Here is a 26,371-nt window from a genome sequence, read left to right as displayed (position 1 = left end):
AATTAAATTACGAAATATAATTATTTTAATTTTAATTTTGAAATTTAAATTGAATTATTTTTATATAATTTTTTCTTTAAAAGTTTACTCTTTTAAGCACCATTTATTTCACAAAAAATATTTTCTTAAAAAATATTTCTCTTATTTTTTGGCGTTTAAGACAATCAGGAAAATTAACTAATAGAAAATATTTTTCTAGTTAAAACATTTTTAAGGAAAATGACTTTCATTTTCAAAAGAGAAAGTCATTTTTCGTTTTTTAAATTTTTATAATATTATTAAAATATGAATATATTTATACATATATGAAATAAACACATATAATTAATTTAATATTTTTCATATACAAATTATCTTCCATAAAATAAATGAAACCTTAATAATAATAATAATAATAATAATAAAGAATATCTTTTGTGCTTATGAGTTTATTAAGTGAACCTGGAATATCAACTTGTCAGATGATTTGATGCTCCAATTGATGAAATTATAGGATTTTTTTTTAATTTAAATTTGATCTACTATAACGTGAGATTTATATATAAATCTCACATATTCATATTTTAGATTCATAATACAAACAAGCAGATACAACCTGCAGAGGAAGGACCCTCGAAGTATCCATTTCCGAATGGGTTTGTCGCAGTTCCTGCCAATAAACTAGCCAAATTGATGACCATGCCATCAAGACCCTCATCGTTGTTGGGTGCAACCAGTGGTGAGCTTTGTGGTCCATAGATTGGCTGGTTGAATGGCGAGGCACATTGACCTGGGCATTGACTCTCAGAATTCCCGACCCAGATGTAAGCAACCTTGTAGGTCTTGCCATTATTAACTTTTTGAGCACCCAAGGAGGACCCATATGTACCACACCTGCTTCAGTAGAACCCTTTAACTGCAACATCAGATGAGGTCAAAACCATATTGACAGCATCTTTTTGGCCACCCTTTGATGCCAATTGAACAATTTGTTTATTGGTGAGCGATTTGCCTAATGAATAGCTCGTGTCAAGGATTTGGGTGCCCAAAGAGAGTGTAAGGGAAGACACTCTATTAGATTTGACGAGGCGATAGTATTTGTCAATGGTTTTCCACCAAGAGGCAACAGAGGTATGAACTGCTTTGTGTTTGGGAGATGATAGAGAAGTGATAAAATCTGTAACAACTGCCCATTAAGAAAGCTTGAATTTGCCATACCATATTAGGTTGACGGAGATTTTGCCATTAACAAGTGGATCATTGTAATACTGAAATAGCAGATGTTGCTGGGTAGGGGATGACTCACCGAGTCTCCTTGCTGAAGCACTGAAATCAATGAAAGAGACTAGCAGAACAAGGAAAAGTAGAATATGGGAGGAAACAAAAGAGGCCATTATCATAACAGAGGTGATGAATTTTTTTTTTTTTATCAGAAAGATGTTACTATCATTCATGAATGAAGCAAATACATAACATTTTTATCCAACAGATCCACTTATGAAGCAGGGGGAGTCCACCCCACTGCAAGACAGCCCAAATGTACACTCCTAGCTATCCAATCTGCTCTACTTACAAAAGTGCAAGAGATAGAAGGATACGCTACCAATAAATCTTTGATATCATGAATGAAAGCCTCTAATTCCCAAGGGATGGACATTAAAGGAGAAGAAACAAGCTCAATCAGCTTTGAACAATCAGATTCAGTCAGAGATGCCCAAAACCCTCTACACTGAATAGCGGCTCGTAAAGCAATTCCTTCTGCCAAGAGAGGAAAGCTAGCATAAAAGAAAGAGGCCCCACCATCCAGCGACCTTCCTTGTGAATCCCTTAGAATAATGCCATAACCAACAGAGGAATAGGAGGCATCAAAACAGGCATCCACATTAGCTTTGAAAGAACCAACAGCCGGGGGGTTCCGAGGAGAACTATCTACCGCACCTGATAGATTAAGCCTAGAATGGCTTTGTGGAGTTACCAAAAGCTGTAACTCCTCAACAACATTCTGAGCCTTCCTAATTGAAGAAATCGGATCAAGAGAAATATATTAAAAAGCAGCATTACAAGACTTCCATATTTGCCAGTGCAAACAAGCAGCTAAACGCGGTACCTCCTTATCATGATAAGACCAGGACAATAAGGAAAGCCACCAATTAACAAAAAAAGAGAAGATGTTCCAAAGTTTCCACATGTTTTAAGCATATATTGCAAACAGAAAAGGGACTACACTTTCAATGGAACAAATCGGCGTTAGTAGCTAGAGAGTTGGTACATGCTCTCCATAAAAAGGAACAGATCTTAGGAGGAACATTTAACTGCCAGAATGACTTTAGAGGTGATAACCTTAGGGATTTAGGAACGAAGGAGAGGATAAGTTTGATTTGGAGTGAAGACAAAAGGATGGGATATTGCATTATATAGTGCTAAATAATTAATGTATGTGAAATTCACATTTGATTTTTTTATTTTAATTATCAAGTTATCGTGGTACTAGTAGTATGACTTCGCTCATATTTACTATATACCATTGTTATCTTAACCTCTTTTCTAACCTATTGTTCGGCGTTTGGAGTTTTTTTTTTTTTTTTAATAAATTCTATGAATTTTAGGATGTTGGTGCTAAAGGTTATAAAAGGTTTTATATTACTTAAATTAAAAATTAAGAAATTTTATATTATAAATTAAAGTTTATATATATTTTATTATTACACATTCTTAAATTGAGATATTATCAATGTAATTATCTAATTTTTTTTAAAATTGGTAGGTAGCTTCCACCTCAAAGTTTGATAAGACCGAAAAATTAAAAATATAGTGGATTTCATACATCCATGATGGACATTTTAAATTTAAGTGCCTTTTTTTATTTAAAAGAAAGTTGACGAAAAAAAAAAGTATATAGGATTATAACAAAAGTAAATGAAAGTAAAATTATTATTTTTCTTATAAATTCTTATAAAAAATAAATTTTCTTTACAAATTTTTTCTCAAAAGAAAGGAAAAAAGAAAGGAAAAGAAATGAAGTAATTTGTTTATTTTTCATATTTTGATGGAAAGAAAAATAAGTAGAGGAAATTATTGTATTTTTTTCTACTATATCTATGTTGAATAAATAAAATTATATTAAAAATAACCATTGGGGAAATAACGGCATAAGGGAAAAAAAATAAAATATAATATTATTTTATACTCTTTTCTACCTAATTTTAACGAAAAATAAAATAACTCAAAATGCTCTTTAAGTATTTTCTACATAAATTCTCATAATTTTTTTCCTCTCCATTTTTCTTCTTATAAAACAAGAGTATTAAACTTTTAATTTTCTTTTTTTTTTTTCCAACGCAATAAGAGAATTATATTTTTTCCCTTTTCCTTCGTACAAAACAGGCCCAAACATTCCATGCATATCTCCTTTTTTTTTTTTGACTTGCAACTCCATTGCATTAAAGCTCAAATGGCAAGATATATCATACAAGCTTGTGGCCTAAAATAGTAAATATATCATATAAGACCTTAAAAGTAAAAGCCCAAGCTAAAGCAGGATCTTCCAGAGTATCCAGAAACAATCAGCTAACACTACCTATGAAAATATAAGAGACCTTAATATAAGATCCTCAACTATGCCGCACGCCTCCATTGGAATCATCTAGAAAAAGTCGCCGGAGCTAGAAAGAGAAGTTTCTTATGTCTAATCCTTCCTATCTTGAGCAGGACCTCCAATGACACAAAGAAACCCATTGACACCTATTAGATCCAAAGCTACCGATAGACTAACTTGGCAGAAACTAACCATCAACAGGGGTGAGAAGATGACAGAGGCCATAGCATTCTAGCCATGGGAAAACTAGTAAGGAACTTCTAAAATGCCAGCTCTAAATCCTCACAATGTCGTCCTTTGAATCCCTCCCTCGTTGATTACCTACACTTCTCATTATAACAGAGCTCAATCGACATCCAGAAGAAAGAAAGCCATGGAGACCAATGTTTCTTTCAAAACTAACAGAGCCATACATAGGACAAATGCAAATTCCTCGCCGTTAACCTCTTCCTGCAAAACTAAAACAAGTATCAAAAACTTTGTAGAGCCTCACGCAGAGATGAGGAGGAAAGCCCATACCCTGGGAAGGAGAATGAAAACTTTCCCTACTGCGGAGGACAGGGTCCGGCTCCGGACAACCGAGAAAAAAATAACTGAAAACTGATGCATGCATTTTAGATCATCATTTAGGAGTAATTTTTGCACATAATTTACCCTTATTTATAGTTATTATTATAGATATTAGCATATATTTAGTCAATTTTATAATTCTCACACTTCTTAGTTTAATTTTTGGAATTTATTTGTTTTGTAGGTTAAATTTGGAGAAATTTAGTGTATTTTGATCAAAGTAGCCATTTGGAGGAGATTAGAGTTGAATTGCAAAAATTTTTGAAGTTGAGTAAAAAAATGGCCGAGAGTTACACAACCTGCAGCACAACCAATTTAGCTTATGTCGCAGGTTGTGTCGATCGTCAGATATTCAGGCCGAGAGTTACACAACCCGCGACACAATCGATTCAGCTTATGTCGTTTTTACTGGAAATGGCTGATGTGGCATTTTCGTTACTCTGATTTTATACCTCACTTTCTCTGGAATCTTCCACATTTTTACCCATTCTAGGGCATACCCCTAACCCATATAAAGCCTCCTTTATCATTTTCTTTCAAAAAAGGAGGAAGGGAGGCATTTTTGGCAAGAAAAGAAGGAGAGGAAGAGAGGAACACGTGAAGCAGGGGGCTTTTTCTGCACTTTCCAGCAGCAGCTTCTGCAGCATTCTTCTGGGTTTTTCTATTCCTTAACTTAGATTTCCATTATTTCTTCATTTATACATTTGGGTTTGTCTTTAAACTATGATTTGTGAGTAGTTATTAGAGATTCTAGAGATGGGTTTGTAAATATTGTTTTGTGTTGTGGTTTTGAACTGATTTAGCCATTTTAATGAGGTTTGTTACATTTTGATTTATTGCTTGTGAACTTGTTGCCTTGCTTGATGAATGGGCCCTCATTAAGTCAAGCTTTAATCCTTAATAGATGGACTGAAAAGTGAATATTTGGGATAGATAATCTTGCAATAAACTTAGTTTTCTTAGTGTTAGAAATAAGCTAAGAGGATTAAGGGGATTTTCCAAAATCAATTAGAGCTTTAATTGGATTTTTGTTAGATGAATACCAACTTTGAAATGCTTGAAAAAGGTTTCAAAAATTTAAGAATTGATTTCCCTCAAAATTGCAATTCTCATGTGTTTGGCTAAATTAGGGATAAACCACATGTAAACAATATGGAAAATCCAATCTCTAGAATCACTTTAATTTTTATTGAATTTAGATTTACTTCCTCCAAATTTCATAAATAGCAAATTTCAATTTAAATCTTGGTAATCTAGTTTAATTAATTTAGTTAATTGTTTGATTTAGTTTAAATTCCTCAAATACAAATTTTAATTTCAAATTTCATTTTTAATATCTTTAAATTTTGTCATTCTAATTAGCTTATCATTTTATTTCCAATTTAAGCACAATTTCCTGTGGGATCGATATCATTTTTTTAAATTATACTAATGTGACCCGTGCACTTGCGGAACACATCAAAAACCTTAAAACAAGCTAAACTTTCAGAGAAATTTCTCTCTCTAAATATCCATGCATATCTCTATGATATCAAATTCATGCCTCTATATCATTCTTTGGACTAATTTTTTTCTTGACATTTATTAATCCTGCATATGCAACAAGTGCCAACCATTTTTTTTTTACTTGCGGTGAAAATATCCTTGGATTAATTTATGCATATCAAAGATTAAATCCCCACCTTACATGATTTTAAGAGCTCACTTTTCATATTGACATGATGCATTTACAGATTAAAAAAAAAAAAAAACTGTTGTATAATCCATCCAAATAATTTACTTGCAGCTCCCGATCTGCAGTAGGTAAACCAATTCTTCACCAAATAAACCTCGAATGGATATTATTAGCATAGAAAATCAGTAGGACAGAACACAAGCCGCTGTTTGGGCTTCAGAGTCAAGAGCTGCAATGGACTTTTTTTTTTAAATTGTAAAAAAAAAAAAAAAAAAAAGCTCTCCGAGATTGCAATAAACTCATTATAAATGTTTCAAACGCGTGTTATATATATATAAATATCATTTGTGATTTGTTTGCATTTTTTTTTTTAAGGCTTGTTTGAATATCTATTGAACTTTATGCCCACATATTTCCTACATATATAATTGTATATGCTTCTTCTTCCTCTCTTCTGCAGGGTGCGAAGCATATGGTCATAAGGCCAGCATCAAAAGACCAGGATCTGGAAGGTGACAACTAATATTTCCTTCATTAGTGTTTGGGAGTTAAGAAAAACAGGTATGCAAAATTTGTAAATTTGGACTACACAATTAATTAATCCAAATAAATGAGAGCAAAGCTGCAAATACTAGCAGAGCCTTTTTCAATGAAAAAGCAAACCAAAGTAATTTGCTTTCTGTTATTAAGCCGCATAAGCCAAAAAAATTTAACAAACAAATCAATTACAACGTCTCTCTCTCTAATAGATGTGTAATTTATACAATAATTCCACTATAATAACTCCTAATCTAAGGATAAATCCTAATCCACTATCCTCCAACATTTTTAGACCAAGGTTGAACAAGAAGATGTAGAAGGATCATACAAAGCGGGGAGCAAGTACTTCCTGCCATTTTCTCCATTTGCATTATAGCTAGCAGCAGTGCTAGAATCCACTAGTAAGTTGCCAGCATAGCCCGGATAAGCCCCTTTCCCATAAACCCCAGTGCAAGCTGATGCTGCCTCCAATGGCGCCTCCTTTGGACCCTGGAAGTATCCATTTCCAAATGGGTTCGTGGCAGTCCCAGCCAAAAGGCTTGCCAAGTTGATTACCATACCATCAACACCCACATCGTTGTTCGGTGCAACCAAGGGTGAGCTCTGTGGTCCGTAGATTGGCTGGTGGAATGGCCAGGCGCAGTAACCAGGGCACTGAGTCTCCGAGTTACCAACCCAAATGTAGGCAAATTTGTAATTCTTGCCCTTGATGTGACCAGTTTGGGATCCAGAAGCAGATCCATGAGTCCCACATCTGTTGAGGCAAAAACCTTCAACGGCAACATCAGAGGACGTGAGTACAACGTTAATAGCATTCATTTGATCTCCCTTTGAGGCCAACTGGACAATATGTTTGTTTGTGAGTGATTTTCCTAGTGAGTATGTTTGATCTAGTATTTGCTTGCCCAAAGCAGTGGAAAGAGTGGACTTTTTGGAGGCGAGGTGGTAATATTTCTCGGTGGTTTTCCACCAGGCAGCAACAGAGGGCTGGGCATTTTGGGATGACGGAGCTGACAATGAAGTGATAAAATCAGAGATGATGGCTTTCTGGGATGGCTTGAATTTGCCATACCAAATGAGGTTGATTGAGATTTTACCAGAAAGAAGAGGACCATTGTGGTAACTCAAGAGCTGAGGCTGATCTTGCACTAGCTCATTGAGCTTTCTAGCCCCAAAAGCGACCTGAAAGACAGAGAGTAGGAGGAACAGCTTCAGAACACACTGAGGAGCGAAAGAAGCCATTTTTTTTAATTGAATACTAGAAACTGGATAAAAACAGATGAAGAAGCTGAGATAGCTTGTGTTTCTGTGTGGTATAGAAAAGGGTAGAAGAAGCTATTTATACAGGTCCAAGAAGAGGGGAAAAAAAAAAAAAGAAGAGAGAGAGAGAGAGAGAGAGAGAGAGCAGGATTAAAGTAAAAAAAGAGCTCAGAGAAGTTGCCTAGAACGAGACAAAGGGAGGCGAAGATGGTTTAGCCATTTTGTAAGTTAACGAAATTATATTATACATTTTAATAGTATTTTTCAATAATATTTTTTAAAAAATATTTAAATTCAATGCCAAAGCAGCCTTATTAGTTGCTCAGAAGGAAAGAAAAAAGATGAGTCCTCATGAAGGAAGCGCTTTTTATATTAGAGAGAACCCTTATCCCTCTCTCAGATTACAGTGTTTATCAGACACCCTACAATCACATATGCCTCAAAATGGGAGCGTGAGTCCCAAACATGCGGATCTCCCAAACATAACTGATCACATTATTACAGCTGGGTCACAGTTTGCAGCTTCTCACTTAGACGAAAACGCCCCACTCTCTCTCTCTCAAGCGAAGCAGCTAAAAGGGTCAAAAAGAAGAAAGGAAGCGGACGGATGTTAAAGGGCCAGGCTGGAAGCTATGTGTTCCGTTTACCAATGGAATATTACTTAATTAATTTATTGGGAAGTGTGGATGGCCAGCTGGCAGTCAATAAAAGGCAAAAGAGGGTGCATCAGGTATTCTATTCTTAGGAAAGAGAGCGCGTGAGTCGACGCACATAGCTTATGTTTTATTTATTTGGTTGAAAAATTAATTGGAGCAGTAAGAAAGAAATGGGAGAAAAAAGGGGTCATGTCTTGTTTAATAAGCAAAACAACCGCATGAAACTATTTTATTCGTCTCATAAAAATAAATTTATTATTTTAAAATATAATTAATACAATTTAAATAATAAATTTTTTAAATGTTTTAATATATCATTTATTTATATTATTTCAGTAAAAATTAAATATTTATATTATTAAATTATTCTTGAAAATAATAAAATTTTTTTAATAATATATTAATAAATTGATAAATAAATTATTATTTTAAAAAAATAAAATAGCATATAATTTTATATAGATAAAAAAAATGAAAGTAAGTTTTTATTTATACGAATAATATAAAAAGGAGATAGCTAGTGTGGCGCCTAGTGGACCATCTTTTATATTTTTTTATCAATAGATATTCATTGATGAGCAGGATATGAAGAGGCTGTATAGGAGAAGAATCCATATACATTTGCCCCTAATCAGGAATGCCCATTCAAAAGACAGGCCCAAGTCCATGTAAAGAGAACCCCAATCCGTATCATGTATTTCAACCCAAAAGTCTTGACTCAACAAAAAGGAAGAAACTAGCATAAAGCAGTGTCAATCCAAAAGCACCATCTTCGATCATCTCCAACAACTTATAGTTCTAGAAGCAAAAAAGGCGAACAGCAGAGAACCTCCAATGGCTTAGTATCCTACCAAGGATCAAGGAGAACCCTCTAGCTGCTATCATCTTCTAGAGTGTCAAGGTTTTCAGTCAATCGAAACCCCAGACCAAGAAAAGGCAGACCCATCATAGCATTATAGAACAACGAAGGACAGTGGTGGCAGAGCTCTTCGACGACCCACTCGCCCCTTACTGGCCAGCAAAAGATTTAGCAAGGTACCGCCAACTCCATGGTTGCACATCCTCTTGCCAAACATAACAGTTGCTCGTGTCGACACGTGAAGATCCTAGAAACCTGTAACAACCAAATAGAACAAGGAAAGAAAGAAAAACCACAAATAGCAGCCCAATAAAACCTTAAATCCTTACGAGCCAGTCGCAACTCAAAATGAAACAAGTGTTTACATCCCAACACTAGAGGTAAAGAGGGAACCCGTGTCTGAATCAAAAGAAGGTTGATGGAGCGACTGTGAGAAGGGCTAAATAAGAAAAGATGGCAGAAAGCAAGAGAAAACTCTCTTTCTCCAGAGAAGGGACAATTTCTATCCTCTCCCATCTTTTTTCACTAATACGTGTGCTGTATCTCCTTTAGGGAACTGAAAGTTGGTTTCCTTAATTTTGAACTTCAAATTAGTAAGAGCCCAACTAATTAAACTCACCAATCCAAACCAGTATGAAAACAACTCTGCCCCCAAGTAGCTCTTAACCATATGAAATTTTATATTTTGACGATTAGATTGAGTCCTGAGTCGATGCAAGGTTTCAGATTGTGTTCGTGATGGGAGGGGATGAAATGGGCCAAGTTCTCTATGGGGAAGGTGTTATTTCTAAATAAAAATTAAAAAACTTATTTTTTGAGATCCACTTTTAACATTTAACAAAATGAAAAGATACATCAAATTATAATATACATTAATATACTCATTATATAAACTGTTAAAAGCATAATAATACAAGTTTCATAAAATAAATTTGCCTTTCGCAACTTGATACTCATGTTATTGTCTTTTTGCTCGGATTTATAGAAAACAAATCAAAGCTCATTAACCCTAAATCAAATAGATAATGATCATAGCCATCGTCATCCTATCTAATGCCTAAATTCACGAGCTTACTCTAGTTTTTTATACTGTCATAAATTTTACTAACATATAGTTTACCATTAAATCTAATCCATAATTCTATAACTTAGCATTCTGTTTATTTAATTAAAAAAAATGATAAAAATGCAATTAATTAGTATAAATGAATGTTGAAAAGTTTGGCGATGCCTCCTCTAACAATGGGCTACATGTCCGGCGATAGACGCAAGACGTGTCTGATGCTGATATTCAATTGTTCATCGCTTAATACTTAGCTGCTTTGTTTGACATTTGCATTATAAGATGGTGATGTAGGTGCACGAGTGGCTCTAGCCAACACTCAATTCTATATATCTTAATAGGGTTAATGTATATGCTGGAGCTTTGACTTCATTTCCTAAAATAGCTTTTGCGGATTCCTCTTGTCTGCTAATATTTACTCAAATTTTGAGATAGCTAATATTAATTCGATTTATCAATTTAATTGAATATAATCAGAATTAAAAATATGTGAGACAGCCTTGCAGTCAAAGCTTTTAGGTAATGATAAAAGTATATACTAAATATTAATAATTAATGTTCATGAAGAATTGACAATAAAAAGAGTAGAATTAATAATATGTATACAACTAAACATCCACTCAAGTGTTTTCCATATAAGATAAAATTATAAATATGATTAAATTATTCCGTAAGCAGCTGAGTTTGTAACCTTGGATGCCACATTTGCCCGATAAGCTCGACCAGAGCATCCAGCCTGTCTCATTGCCTAAGAACTAAGCCTTGTCCCCATTTTTATGGCTGGAATCAATGATGCTTCGAAATTGCAGCCTTTTTTTTATCACTAATTTCTAACCTATTTAGTAGAAAATTTTTTTCTAGACTGACTTAAAAGTGAATTTAATGCATAATATAAATGAGATTTATATATTTATTTATTAAATGTGCTATAATTGAATTTAGACGAAAATTGATATATATAGTTGCAAAAGATAAATGGGGCGACCTAAGCAACGATCAATCCATATATATATATATATATATATATATATATATATATATACTCTTCCTTTTCTGTACTTGTCATTTTATTGAGTAGCCACCATACTTGTTCCTCATGGACTTTCTCCTTGCCCATGCTTGAAATTGCCTTTCAAGCAACCTAGCTTCTCATCATCAATAAAAATAACAATTAACAAATGAAATTTAATTTCTGTGTTTCAATACCATTTATTGTTTATGCCATCCACTCATTATAATGAATGATGGAAAATAATTAAGACATCTCATACTCTACAATTTTATTCCGATAATTAAAATTTATAATTTCAGCTAAGATATATTAAATAAAATGAAATACGACTTAGTTATTAAACAAGTCTAAAAGTTATTTTCAAACTCAACTCATTTAAACAAATTAATAAAGTCCAACCTTGAATATTTCTTAAGTGGGTCTAGTTTACAACCCTAAATTAAGTGTTCCACTCATTAATAGAGTAAGAACTTTCTCCATTATGCAAATTAGATTGGGTTGAGGGATTTGCAAATACCAAACAAAACACAACGTGCATATACTGAGCTCGAGTGTACAGTTATCTCGTGATTAAGCAACCCCGAAGCAGGTGAGCAACTCAAATTACCAGGCATTGCACGTGACCCCACAAGTATGGTACATATTCTCTTTTCTGGGGGAGGGACCAAAAACAAAATTTTAGAATCCCATCGTGTTCAAGTTCACTGCATTGTTGTGCTAGATTGAAAGTGCACTGCACTTTTGCTCTAGATAAACTAATTAATTAATAATTATGCATGAACCAGACTTCATACATTCTTTAATTTAGCACGTTTACTTTATAAACCCCAGAACATCTTACAATACTGTTTAAAATTTTTCCCCATTTTCTGTAAAATCAGTGGCAAATTTTGAATATCTTTGGGCTGAAAGGTAAGAATCTCTGCAATCAACCACGGTATAGAAGCTTGAGAGTTGAGCCCTTGTTGTCATGAAGAGAGCTATTTTATCCAGTGACTTAAGAAAATAATATTATTTATAATAGGCAGCAATAAAAATGGCAACATCCGTACAAGAAAATAGTCTTATTTTTCTATTGACATGGAAATGCGAAAAACAGCAAAGAAATAGGCAGCCTGTAGACAAGGCCCGTCAATGTTCAATTTTATGTGTCTCCTGATGTGACCATCAGCCAAGTCTACTAATCTCAATACAAGTGAAAACGCTTTCAAGGAAAGAAAAGGAAAGAATATTGCCATAATATGCCTCCCTCCTCTTATCTTATCTTTCTACGTTCTCGTGATCTATTTTGTTTAAAAAAGAGAGTGAAGAAGTTGCCCATGAAAGCAACCCACCAACCTCCAATTGCTCTCTATGCATGCACCGTACTCGTCTATAAATACCACTTTCTTTCAACTCCCAAAATCAGACCCTCTCTTCCTCTAAATAATTTCAAATTTCTTTGTTCTCCGATTCTCTAAATGGGTATCTCTCAATTTCAGAGAACAGTAATCTCTCTTTTCTTTATAATTTTTCTCTTAATAAGCTTAGATAACTCGTGTCTAGCTGCAAGGAGGCTAACTGCACTCTATCAACCGCCACCCTTGTCTCTTACATACCATAACGGTGCTTTGCTTGAAGGAAACCTTCCGGTCTCCATTCTGTGGTATGGTCAGTTCACGCCACCTCAAAAATCCATTATAGCAGATTTTCTTCTCTCTCTAAACACATCGGCTCCTTCCACTTCTACACAACCTTCAGTCTCTTACTGGTGGAGCTTAATCCAATCCTACCTCAAAAAAGCAGGCAAAAAAGAGACTCAAGTACGTTTATCAACCCAAATTTCTGATACAAACTGCTCATTAGGCAAAATCTTGAAGAAATCCCAGATAACCGAGTTGGCCACCAAGGTTAACTCAAAACCGGGTGGTTTAACCCTGGTCTTAACAGCTAAAGACGTTGCTGTTGAAGGATTTTGCATGAGTTACTGCGGCTTTCATGGCTCATACACTAAACATGACTCGCCTTTTATCTGGGTCGGAAACTCGGAGACTCAGTGCCCGGGTCAATGCGCATGGCCGTTTCACCAACCCATTTATGGACCACAAACTACGCCACTAGGTGCACCGAACGGTGACGTAGGGGTAGACGGCATGGTCATAAATATAGCTGGTATTTTAGCCTGCACCGTAACGAACCCATTCGGTAGTGGTTATTACGTCGAGTCGGGTGGCATCCCACTGGAAGCGGCTTCGGCTTGTACAGGTGTGTATGGGAAAGGGGCGTACCCAGGTTATGCTGGGGAGCTTTTAGTGGATTCTAGCACCGGTGCCAGCTATAATGCGGTGGGTGTCCATGGAAGGAAGTATCTGTTGCCTGCTTTGTTTGATCCATCGATTTCCGAATGTTCTCCTATCGTGTGAGCTAGGTGTGGCAGGTCGTGGCAGTTAGTAATTGGTGGTGATCTGCTCTACTACTGTGATATTGTACATATGTATGTATCTGAAAACCGTGAAATAAATTCTCAAATTAAAAAAAAAAAAAAAAAAAAATTCTTTCTTTATGTTTACATGGCTCTCCAATTAAGTTAGGTGCTATTAAATTTGGGCGGGCTGTCCATTTCTATTGGGCCATTGAGTATAGATTAAAATATGTGGTCCATTTTATTGGGCCACGAAGATTCTTCATGGGCGTTGAAAAACAGCAGCACACCTTCCATCCTTTCATACTTGATGCTTGACAATAAACAAACGGCAAGTTTCAAAATTTTGAAACAAACACTATAATAAAATAATAATTTAACCACAAATCAAAATTTTTTAATTAATTAACAATAAAAAAATTTTAGTATTTTAAAAAAAAAAAATAGGACAAAATCTACAATGAAAAATTTTCTATTACAAAAGTTTTGTCACGAACTTTAAATGTTATATTTAACGAAGAGTTTAATAATGAAAAAAAATTCCTAATACAAAATTTTCATCGCCTAATTTAATGATAATTTATAAATTCAATTAATAAAAATTATCATTAAATTAAGCATGAGAAGTTGGAGTTTATATAAAAATGAGTTTATCAATAATTAAATTAAATATTTATATAAATATTTACATATTATATATATGCATTTTTATTAATTTTATATATTTTTTAATATAAAATATTTAATTTAATAATTATTAGACTCAAATTTATATTAGATGTACTTTTAAATTAATTTAAAATTATATTTATTCATAAAATATATAATTAAATTAAATTCAAAAATTTAGCCATGATATTATTTTAAAGTTTATTTTACTAATAATAATTGAACAACCTAGATTTCTTATTTATTGTCGCTTTCCTTTCTTTTCTTTAATCTCTCCCTCTTTTTCTTTTGTACATCAGCGATCCACGAGAGCATCACACTTGATCTCTCCCAATAGGGACGAATCCTGGAAATTTTTTTTAGGGGCAATCACATATAATAAATAAAAATAATATAAAATATTAAATTATAAATTTCTTTATCAATTAAAAAAATTATAACAAAATTTCTACAATAAATTTCATTATAATTTTAATTATTATACGAGTTTAAAATATAAATTATACTATTTTGGCTGAACCAGAGTAGAGATAAAGAAAAAACAAATTTTATTGTGCCCATAGAATAAGAGAGCAAAAATAAAAATTAAAAAATCTAATTTTAGATTATATAAAAAATTATTACATTGACTTATATTTAATATTTAAATAATAGTTATCAATCAAATTTTAATTCGTACATATAAAAGTTAAAATAATTATTTTTAATCGAACTTTTTTATTTATTTAATAGCAGCAAAATAATTTTAATATATCAATTTTAAATCTAATTTATAAATAATAAATTATTAAGTAGCCAATAAAAATTTTGAGGGAATCAATTAATAAAACTTAAATTTACTATATCACCGTTAAAAAAATTTACTATATCTATTAATTTTTTTTATAAATAATTAGAGAAACTATCAATTAAAATTCACATTTTAGTACATATATTAAAAAATTTTTGCAAATCCTTCGGCGGCTAAGTCTACCCCTTGTCCCCCGGCATCCACCCCTGCTCCCGTTGATCTATTACTGAAGGAAATCTCTCTTCCCTCTTCTGATTTCTCACTCTCCTTTATTATATTGCTATTGCTTGATTTTTCCGTCTCTCATTTTTCAGATTTTCTTTGCCTCTCTCTTACTCTAACTCATTTTCAATTTATCTTCATCTTGCTTGTTCCATCTTCTCGATTCCCTCTCCGTTTTTTCCACCTTCAATGCGCTACTCTCCTTTTCATTTTCTTCTTTTGTTTGTCTTTTTATCACCTAGCTAGTCTACCATAACAACCCCTAATTTCAAAATTTCGGAAACTTTTAAAAATTTAGGTGAGCATGTTCTTCAAAATTTAATTTTTCAAATCTGAAAGTTTCAAAACCTTGGAAACTTTTAAAAGTTTAGGTGAGCTTGTCCTTCAAAATTTTGAAATTTTTTATGATTAAAATATGTTATATTTAAAATTCTTAGTAAATATTTTTGAGATAGTACTCTAGCAGTAATTAAAATTTTAGTCCAAAATAGACCATTAATTTGTTGGTATGGTTGGACAAAGTCATTAAAGATATTATTCATGTAGTAATTTGTTTTAATTTGTTCAAATCAAAGTTATATCTTGTGTTAGTAATGTCAAACATGAAAAAATCAGTTGAAAATTTTCTAGTCTAAAAAATGTTACTTTTTGAAAAGCTCACCATATCATGCAGTTGAAGCCATTTATTTGCAGTCAATTTTGGATCAATATCGTCAAGTTAGGGGTATCGCAAGAGCGTTTTGGGATATTGAAGCTGTTGATGAAATTAAAGCTGCTAAAAAAATCTCAGTTGGTCAACAAACAATTATAACACGTGCTATATAAATAAAATTTATGTTGGCATTGCAAGAGCATTTTGGGATGAACTATCATTCATTAGAAAGTGATGTGGGTATCCACAAGTATACGGGCTATATCAAGAAATAAAGTGATAAATAAAGTATTATTCTCATGATGAATTGTGTTTAAATATTAGATTATGGTTATTTCATTATTTAGACTAATAATAATTTATAAGAGAACTAAATTAACTAAACGTAACAATTTAAATGAAAAATAAAGAAAAATAGATAAAGACTAATTAATAGTAAAAATGATTCCAAACTTAAGGTTTATGAATTAAATTTAATGAAATTTATCTTGATTCATTCAATTTTAAGAGAAAATAGAGTTTGAAAGTGATTGATTCTGAAATCATTTGATATTTTTTTCAAGCAAATTAAAGAGTATTTTAAGAAAACTAAACATACTTTCGTACGATATTTGATTCACTTAAAACCTATTAAGTTTTATAATCAATCAATAAATCCTCTTAAATCTATAATTTATTTTTAAATTTAGGTATTTTTAAGTACAAATCCTTGAGTTTCTATGAATTATTTTCACCTTTCGGTCTTTCAATCAAATATTAAAAACTAAATCCAATGGGATCCAATATTAGATAAGTCATAAAGCACACAAGGAAAAAACAACTCATTTATATAAATCTAGATAAAACACAATCCAAATCCACAAATAAATTTAAAATATTACGACCAAACTCTAAAACCTTAGAAAAATTATTCTATCATGATAAAATTTACAAGAGTAAATGATAAAACTAACAAAGGAAACAAAAATAAACTAAGAATAGAAAAACCTAGGTAAAAGAGAGTTCAAAACCTTGAAAAACTGCAGCTGAACATCACTTGGCAGCGGCTCTGCAGCACAAATGGCATCTTCCCTTCTCCTTCTTATTCTTTTTTTTTCTTTTCTTTTCTTCCATTGTTCTCTCTTTTTCCTTCTTGTTCTTCTTCTTCTTAGGGCAAAAACTAGAAAAATATATTTTTATATGGTCTCAAAAATTGCCCTAAAGTAGGTTTAAAAATGGACAAAGACAAATGAATAGATAGAAGATAAAGTGTAGGAATTTCTAAATCAACATAAATTTTTACATTTTTGAGATATTTGCTGACAGAGTTGCTTAATTCTAAGCAACATCTTAAGCAAGGTTTCAAGCGCTGCACTGCCTATCGACTTAAGGTAAGCAGGTTTTTGAGCAAATCTCATCAAGTTTTTGTGCTGCAATGAATTTTTTACTGTGCTTGACTTTCAGCTTAACCCAATTCACATCTTAAGCACCACAACATACCCTAAGCAGGATATTAAGCAACTTCTCATACAAATTTCGGCAAGTTTGAATTTCAAAACTTGATTTCTTCATCTTTTTCTATTTTTCAAGCTTTCAAACCTCCTCAAATCATCTCCTAATGCATTATTGACCCTCAATTCATCACAAAACTTATTAAAAAATTAAAATTCTAAAAATCAAATATAAAATAATTAAAGTTAACAATTTAGCTAAAATAAAGCTAAAAACATAAAAAGTACTTAATTATAAGCGCAAAATGAATGTAAAACTACCCTGAAATGCCTATATAAAATGAGTGTAACATAAAGAGAATACAAACAATCATGTGATAGCAAAGATAAGAGTTGAATAGTGGATTTGTGATCCAAACATTTAAAAGACTGCACATTCTAACACTGATTGCTAGCTAATTTGCACAACTATTGGCTGATGAGGTGAAAATTTGATAGATATAGATTGGCTACTCATCACCATACTCTTTACATAATGGATGATAACCTCTAATTTCGAAGGGATGGGGGGCCTTTTTTCAAATAGGTGGATTTGAAAAAAAGTTAAACATACAAAGGGGTGACTTACATAATATTTACTAAATGGAATATTTTTTACCACGTAAGATGGTACTTGTTTTGTTTCCTTGTTTTACAAAATATTTACCAAAGGGGCTACTCATCTAAAATGGTAATTGTTTCCAACAAAAAACAATTTCGAGCTCCAATCTCAATTCCAAACAAACACTTAATAGCAAGCGAATTGTTGCACGCATGCCAAAGAAAGTTTCGCACTTTGGAAGGGAGCTGTATAGACTAGATACCTTTCCAAAAGGAAGAAGGAGACACTTTAGATGTTGAGGAGCCTCTGGATAATAAGGCTGGCCTAATTCTTCTTCAACCAGTAATAGGCTGCTTTCACCGAAGGAATTCGAAATTTAGAAAAATGCCACATTATCTATGGTTCCATAATCCAGGCCGTAAAGCTTCCCTGCCAATCAACAAAACTTGACCATCCTCAAGAGTAATTATGGCCATGTTTAGCATCTAAAAAATTAGAGAACAGGAAATAAATTCATTTAAAGATTCTTACCTAGAGAGCCTACGAGTTCTTTATAATTGTCCATACTTAGCTAGAAGAGCTTTATTTAACAGATCCAAATCTGTAAATCCCAATCCATCTTCACTCTTGCACTAGGACAGCTTACTCCAATTTAGCCAATAAATGTTTGACTTATCATATACTTGTCTCCATCAAAACATGGTAATGAGTCTGAAACTCATTGATGAGAGCCCTGGCTAGTTTGAACATTGACAATAGTGTAGGACGGTATAGCATCAACCACTGCTTTAATTAGCATCTCCTTACGGACTTGAGAGATACATTTACTTTTCTACCCCTGAAACTTGTTGATAACTATTTACATAAGAAAAGGACGGGCCTAGTACTTGATCTTCCACACATCATTGGAAGTCTCAAATATTTGGATATAGAACCTGAATTTGGGATGTGCAATGCTGTCGCAATATCTCATGTAATTTGAAAAGAGGTTTTTAAAATAAAAGATCAGAATTTAGAACTAGTCATTTTACAACTAGTTATATGTCAACCGCGAAACGTCAACTTGCCTCGCTTGCCATCTTACTTTCTTTCAACTTGGCTTCGCAAAGTTGGACTTTGATGATGTTCAATTTGGACCCACGCATTATCCTTTTTCCTTTAAGATCATGAAGAAGAGGAAATGGATTATTATACATTTTTCAAATACGATGGCTGTTCAGTGTTCATAACATATATATATATATATATATATATATATATATATATATATATATATATATATATATATATATATATGGATTGAAAATCAAATTAATCCTTCTGGTCAATTAGACACATTGGATGCCTGATTTGACCTGGAAATATCATTGGTTGCTTGGAGATTGGAAAATTTGTATAGCTGAAGGTCTCTGGTAGGGATCTCAATGAGGACAATGGACATGTTGTATTTATCTCACTTATAACCAACAAACCCCATTTATCATAAACATGCAGCCGCGGAGGATCCCCATACATAATTTGTATAGTTGAAAATTTTTTATGGATCAACATGATTTTGGAAAGGATTATAGACGCTGGGTTATATAACCATTATGCGTATACGCCATAACTAGCAAAACTATAGTGACAGGGCTGTGCATGATTTATAAAGTTAAAAAAAAAAAAAAAAGGTTGAATTAATTAATTATTTAAGGCATGGGATTGCCAAGTTGCACATGATACTTCATTGTCCTTCTGCCAGTGCATGGTTGAGACGGGAAATTAATTGTCCTTCTGCCAGTGTTCTGGATTTGACATTTGAAGTTGAGAAGTCTCTCAAAATCCAAAGTAAATGGAGAAATTCAGGACTACATAATTAAATATATATTTAAAATAATGGTGTAAAAATTTTTGTTATGCATTGTTATAACTTTACGGTAGCTATATTCATTTTTTTTTTTATTATGTTGTCACTTTCCTTTTGATTATGGTGGCTATATTCATTAATGCTGAATTATGCTATCCCATTAATTTAAATAAAATATTTGCACAATTTAATATTATATGGATAAAAATTAAGAATTTAACTTAATATTTGAAATTAAAAATAATGCATATTTTTATTATGTATATTTTCAGAAATATATTTTTTCCTTTTTCATTTTTACATGCATGTAATTGCTGTCTTAATAATTAATATATGTTTTGTGCGAAATAATATCATTATTCTGATGAAATAATTCAGTTAAATCAATCAAATAAAAAGTGAACAATATATAAAAACTTCTAATAATTTATTATTATAATTATTATTTAAAATATTTATATCTTGAGTTTTTTTCCTGAACAAATTGATAGTGAAACACTGATTATTTATCATTATCTCACCTAATGGTTAATCATCACTAATTAGATTGATACGACGACTCTTGCAAACCAATCTGAAAATGCAATCATTACTTGCTTTAAATTAAGAAAAAAATAACATCCGAAAAAAAATTCAAAGTTTCAAACCATTCATAACTCTAATGCATTGTTAGATTAATTTATGATTAGTGAAATAATTAAAGATAACCTAATGAGTTTTTTTTACTTTTAAAATATAAAAAGTAAGAATATTTTAAATTTAAAATTCTTTATTTATTTATTTATTTTAAAATTATTTATTTTAAAAATGAAAAAAAAAAAGGAAATGAGGACTATTATGCTTTAATTGAATTTATAAAAAAAAAAAAAAAGCCATTAGTGGAACCATAATTGTTGGCGTGTTCTTCGTTTGATTAGTGGGATTAGATTTATCATATCTACGGCTTCTCATTATTAGACTTTATATATATATATATATATATATATATATTGAGAGCGGAATACATAAGCAATATGTAAAATGAATATATTATTATATTACCTTCGTGTCTTTGCCTCTCTATATAAATGTGAAATGAGTTTTTCATTGAAATTTTAACTCCATTTCGGCTTAAACTTTTCGTGCTTTTTTGTAAAATCAACTTTTTGGAAAACGTGTTTAAATTCTCTCTGTTTATTGCTGGTTTACTGCGCAATATGGCTGCCGACTTCCCCTGTGAAAATTCTTGCATATATATAAAAGAGAAAAGTCCATAATTAATCATGACATGGAAATCATGGCAGGCACCTGAATGAAAAATAAAAAATAAAAACCATCAAGGCAAAGCATATTTATGCATTAAGGCGAGAAAGAAACTGCAAAGTTTCATGCCCCGCGTATCTAACCGTATACGTTAGTTCCGAACCCAAGAAAACAATTCCACCACGACATGGCAATTTCCTATCTATCCATTTTCTATTTTTATTTTTTTAATCATTATTATTTTTATACAAGATTTTTTTTTAATTTAAATTTTAATCAAAATTTAAATTTAAAACTTCATAATATTTATTTGATAATACTGAATATGATTTCAGCAATATTGATAAAGACTCGTTATTCGGACAAGTGCGTATTAGCTTACTGCAACCAATCTATTATAAAAAAAAAAATTGTAGTCGTAATTGACCATCTTCCCTTGCCCCGGAAATTGGAAAAGCCAGCTTTTCCGCCTATACGGTTCACCATACATCTTTCCTCCTTGTATACATGGCGTGTAGGATTCGTTTGACCTTTCTCCATCTGTTTTTTTACCTTCGTTTCTGTCTCTATATAAATGCCCCCTGCATCTTGCTCAAAGCATCCCATTCTTTTCTATTGTTCGTGATTTGAGAGAAAGAACCAATCTCTTTTTGTCTTGGAAGTTCTGAAACAGAGAGAGAAGCAAGAGAATGGGTTCCTTAGCCTTTCTTGAAAAGCCTCATGCAGTCTGCATTCCTTACCCAGCTCAAGGCCACATAAATCCCATGCTAAAACTAGCCAAACTACTCCACTACAAAGGCTTCCATATTACCTTCGTTAACACCGAGTACAACCACAATCGCCTCCTCAAGTCTCGAGGCCCTGACTCTCTCGATGGCCTCCCTTCCTTCCAATTTCGCACCATCCCCGATGGCCTCCCTCCAACCGACACTGATGCCACCCAGGACATACCATCCTTGTGCCAGTCTACCAGGAAAACCTGCTTGGCTCCCTTTAGAGACCTCCTTTCTAAGCTCAATGACACCTCTTCATCAAACGTTCCTCCTGTAACTTGCATAGTTTCAGATGGGGTCATGAGCTTCACTCTTGATGCAGCACAAGAACTGGGCATTCCTGAAGTTCTGTTTTGGACAACCAGTGCTTGTGGCTTTATGGCCTATCTTCACTATCGCCAGTTAATCGAGAAGGGTCTTTCACCTTTGAAAGGTTCTTTCCATAAACATTCATTTCGCATCTAGCTACTTGACTCTCTGCGTATTTCATGAATCAATTAAATTCAATATTAATGATATTGTTGTTTGTTTTCAATTTGCAGATGAAAGCTACTTAACAAATGGTTACCTTGATACTGTTATAGATTGGATTCCAGGCATGAAAGGTATCCGTTTGAGGGATATCCCAAGTTTTATCAGAACCACAGATCCTGAAGATGGTATGCTGGAATTTATAATCTCAGAGACTAAAAGGGCTCAGAAAGCCACTGCAATTATTTTGAACACATTCGATGCCTTAGAGCATGACGTTTTATCTGCACTTTCTCCATTGTTGCCCCCTGTATACTCCATTGGTTCTCTTCAGCTTCTCCTCAATAACGTTAAAGATGAAGACTTGAAGTTGATTGGATCAAATTTATGGAAAGAGGAATCTGGATGTCTAGAATGGCTAGACTCGAAAAAACCCAACTCAGTCGTTTACGTGAATTTCGGAAGCATCACTGTCATGACAAGTGAGCAATTGGTAGAGTTTGCTTGGGGACTTGCTAATAGCAACAAAACTTTTTTGTGGGTCATCAGGCCTGACCTTGTTGCTGGGGATACCGCGGTTCTCCCACCAGAGTTTGTGACAGTGACTAAAGAAAGAGGTCTTCTAGCAGGCTGGTGCTCCCAGGAACAAGTAATAAGCCACCCGTCTATTGGAGGATTCTTAACACACAGTGGATGGAACTCTACTCTTGAAAGTATTTGTGGAGGAGTGCCTATGATTTGCTGGCCTTTCTTCGCGGAGCAACAAACCAATTGCCGATACAGTTGCAAGGAATGGGGCATAGGCATGGAGATAAACAGTAATGTGAAGAGAGATGAAGTTGAAAGCCTTGTGATAGAGTTAATGGATTCAGACAAGGGTAAACAAATGAAGAAGAAAGCCATGGAATGGAGGAAGATGGCAGAAGAGGCTGCTGCTAGTTCAGACGGTTCATCTTTCCAGAGTTTGAACAACCTCATCAACCAAGCTCTCTTGTCATCTTCTAGAAATTAAGACTAACCCATGCATCTTTATTTTTCCTTTCCAATGTTGTTTGAACTTTGTAATATCACTGTCTATTGATTTCTACAACCGTCTCTGCTACATAATTCATCATTCACTCAAAATATCAATATATAAAATCCATACTCATCCCTTTATTAATTATGAAGAGTGGTTGTTTTCCAAGTTGGGTATAGAAGTGCTAAATCCAGATTTTTTTAATGGAGCGAATATATAAAATATAAAACATTAATATTTTATAATTAAATTGATGAAAAAATTATTATAATATTATTAATAAAGCTATTAAATATATATTTTAATTTATTATAATGTTAAATCTGAGTGGTTCTCTTCAAACTAGTGACACGACTAAAAAAGGGATCAGATTTAGAGTTTAAGGCTAAAGAGTGTGTGAAAAGAAAAAGTTATTAAATACACCTGGTATATATACACTCTCTCTCTGTGTATAAATATGAGTACTATTTTTTCATAAGTAAAGAAAAATTATTTTATTATATCTAAAAAAATATTATTTTTTAGTGTTACGAATGTATCCAATAATTAGTATGTGAAGAGAGAAGTGAATAATGTCGTTTGATAAGTTTATGCAGGCAACAAATACTAAGGTCCTTCAGGTGGAGGAAAGTCCGAATACCCAGATCATCGAATTGGATTTAAATTTTACCTGTTTGTTTGGTGGGGTTTGCTTGAAATCACTCTCGCTGCCTTATCTTCATTCTCAGATTTGCCATTTTTTTATTTTGCAATATTAAAATAATTCTATCACTGTGATAAATAAAATAATAATTATAGAATTTTTTGAGTAATATTTTCTTAACATATAGAATTCTTCTTTTTTTTTTTTCCTTAAAAAACCATTTTATTATGAGTCATACAATGACGAATCTACGATTGATGAGTGAGGGGGACTGACAAATTGATCGATCTTGTTAAGATGATCAATTTAAAATATAGATATGAATTTGATGTTTGAAGGGGAAAATTTTAACTAATTAGTTTGTTGTTATATTTCACAAAACAAGATGCAGGGTTAAACAGAGACAATACATCATACATGGGATGATTATGCTGAAGTGAACATCTAACACAAGCCTAACAAATTCAGCATTCTCTTTTCTTCCTTCCATTTTTTTCACCTTTCATCGTTCTCTTTGCTTTATTCTTGTGTTTTTGTTTTTTCTATATTTCCTTTTAATAACTCACAGATTTGTAACATTTTAAAATTGATTCTAAGAATTTGTTACTAGATATATTCTTATTAATAAATCTTAAGTTTATTCATCTCCTTTTAATACAAGTTATTATATTTCTTTTTTTTTTTTGTCTTTCCTTTTGTGAGGATTTAATATTTTCTTTTAAATAAAAGTGTGATCATTTATTTTATTTGTTGGAAATTTTAGATCTTAATTAATAAATGTAGGTCTTCTACTAATAGAGTTTTGTAATCTCACCTGTTTCTCCATGTGCACAATGACTTAAACTTATATATATACGTCTTATACAACAAGTTCTAGAAAAAAATAATCAAGGTAACATTTCGCGTCTAAGATGGTTGCATACAAAATCTAATGCTTGAGATTTTAATATTAATAAATTTATATTTTTTTAAAAAAGAATATATTTGTTTACCTGCCAGGACTAAAATGTTACATGTGAATGCAAATGAATTTTTTATTGTAAAAAAAAATAAAATAATTTCGGCTTAAATAAAATATTAAAAAAATTTAAGATAAAGGCACCTTTTTGTGCTTTTTGTTAAATCAACTTTTTAGGAAAGAAGTTTAAACTCTATTGGTTTAGTGCGCTGGAAATGCAAAACGGCTGCCGACTTGCCCCGACGCTCGGGTTTGGGTACCCGCCCAATAATATTAATTATTTATAAATTATGAGGTTTTAAATTTAAGTTTTAATAAATTAAACTTTTTTTTTAAACTTAATATATATGTGTATATATATTTTAATGTGAGAGCTGCCCCAGCCGATTATTTTATTTTTTATTTTATATAAAATAAAATTACGGACTTATTTGATGTTATTATTAAAATTATTATTTTTAATAATATTTTTTTCTTAAAAAACTATTTTTAGGTATCCAACCCTAATGTCAAACTGGCGACTCTGTACAAGAGAAGACCATTTGGGGAAGAATTAAGCATGATTGTTGGCATCTGAATAAAAAATGAAAGAAATCATTAAGACAAAACATCACTCATGCATTTAGACGAATGGCATGAGTGCAAGAATGAAGCCGCAACTTTAGTGTCACACGTACATACTTATTTATTTGTTGCGCATGTTAATTCCAAACTTAAGAAAACAACTCCACCGCTACATGGCAATATTTATTGATTTTTAACAATTATTTTTAGATTATATTTTATTTCTTTAACTTTAGTCAAAATTTAAATATGAAACTTCACATTATTTATTTGATAATACTGAATATAATTTCAGAATTATTGATTAAAAAATAAAAAAAAGGCGTTGCTGGGGCAAGTGCGAATGCGCTTACATCAGCAAATGTTTTATAAAATTGAAGTCGCTATTGACCGTCTTCCCTTGGCGAAAGCCAGCTTATATCCACCAAAACGTCTCCATATATATATTATAAAATTGAAGCCGCTATTGACCGTCTTCCCTTTCCGCTGCAAGTGGCGAAAGCCAGCTTATATCCACCAAAACGTCTCCATATATATATATATATATATATATATATATATATATATATATATATATATATATTGATTTTTTTTTAATCAATAGATAGTAGATTTCATTTATAGAAAGGGGTTAATACATAACTAAAGTTTAGAGAATTCACCCTATAGAATTCGGCTCAAGGCCCAACATTAAAAAAAGCCCCTAGCTCTAACTTGAAAACTTAGTCCTGAAAACAAAGGTCTTCTACTCGGAGCTTGACCCGAAAAAGGTAGAGGTAACAACCACAAGCAATCCTGCCAATAAGATTGCACGGCCAGGTCATGCAAGTTAGAAACAAAACCATCCATTAGCAAATAAAAAAATTAAAAAAAAAAAATACA

The 26,371-nt window shown here is 32.4% G+C and overlaps 3 protein-coding genes and 1 pseudogene across 3 annotated transcripts; 2 read left to right on the top strand and 2 right to left on the bottom strand.

Annotated features, from left to right (window-relative positions):
* Positions 1-569: 569 nt before the first annotated feature.
* LOC110672254 (protein PHOSPHATE-INDUCED 1-like) lies at positions 570-2,345 on the bottom strand (annotated as a pseudogene).
* Positions 2,346-6,461: 4,116 nt separating this feature from the next.
* On the bottom strand, positions 6,462-7,731 carry LOC110672259 (protein PHOSPHATE-INDUCED 1-like). The gene has a single exon (XM_058138034.1). It carries the CDS (start codon positions 7,599-7,601, stop codon positions 6,648-6,650), a length of 954 nt encoding a protein of 317 aa, XP_057994017.1. The 5' UTR covers positions 7,602-7,731; the 3' UTR covers positions 6,462-6,647.
* A 4,872-nt stretch (positions 7,732-12,603) lies between these two features.
* On the top strand, positions 12,604-13,746 carry LOC110672260 (protein PHOSPHATE-INDUCED 1). The gene has a single exon (XM_058138035.1). The coding sequence runs from the start codon at positions 12,670-12,672 to the stop codon at positions 13,609-13,611; it is 942 nt and encodes a 313-aa protein (XP_057994018.1). The 5' UTR covers positions 12,604-12,669; the 3' UTR covers positions 13,612-13,746.
* A 7,891-nt stretch (positions 13,747-21,637) lies between these two features.
* LOC110672224 (7-deoxyloganetin glucosyltransferase) lies at positions 21,638-23,468 on the top strand. Its single transcript, XM_021834938.2, has 2 exons — positions 21,638-22,268; positions 22,378-23,468. The coding sequence occupies exons 1-2, from the start codon at positions 21,752-21,754 to the stop codon at positions 23,316-23,318; spliced, it is 1,458 nt and encodes a 485-aa protein (XP_021690630.2). The 5' UTR covers positions 21,638-21,751; the 3' UTR covers positions 23,319-23,468.
* The last annotated feature ends 2,903 nt before the right edge of the window (positions 23,469-26,371 follow it).

This window comes from Hevea brasiliensis, chromosome 16, assembly GCF_030052815.1.
Source record: "Hevea brasiliensis isolate MT/VB/25A 57/8 chromosome 16, ASM3005281v1, whole genome shotgun sequence".
NCBI lineage: Eukaryota > Viridiplantae > Streptophyta > Magnoliopsida > Malpighiales > Euphorbiaceae > Hevea > Hevea brasiliensis.
The sequence above is the reverse complement of the archived record's forward strand: the minus strand, read 5'-3'. Positions and strand labels throughout refer to the sequence as shown.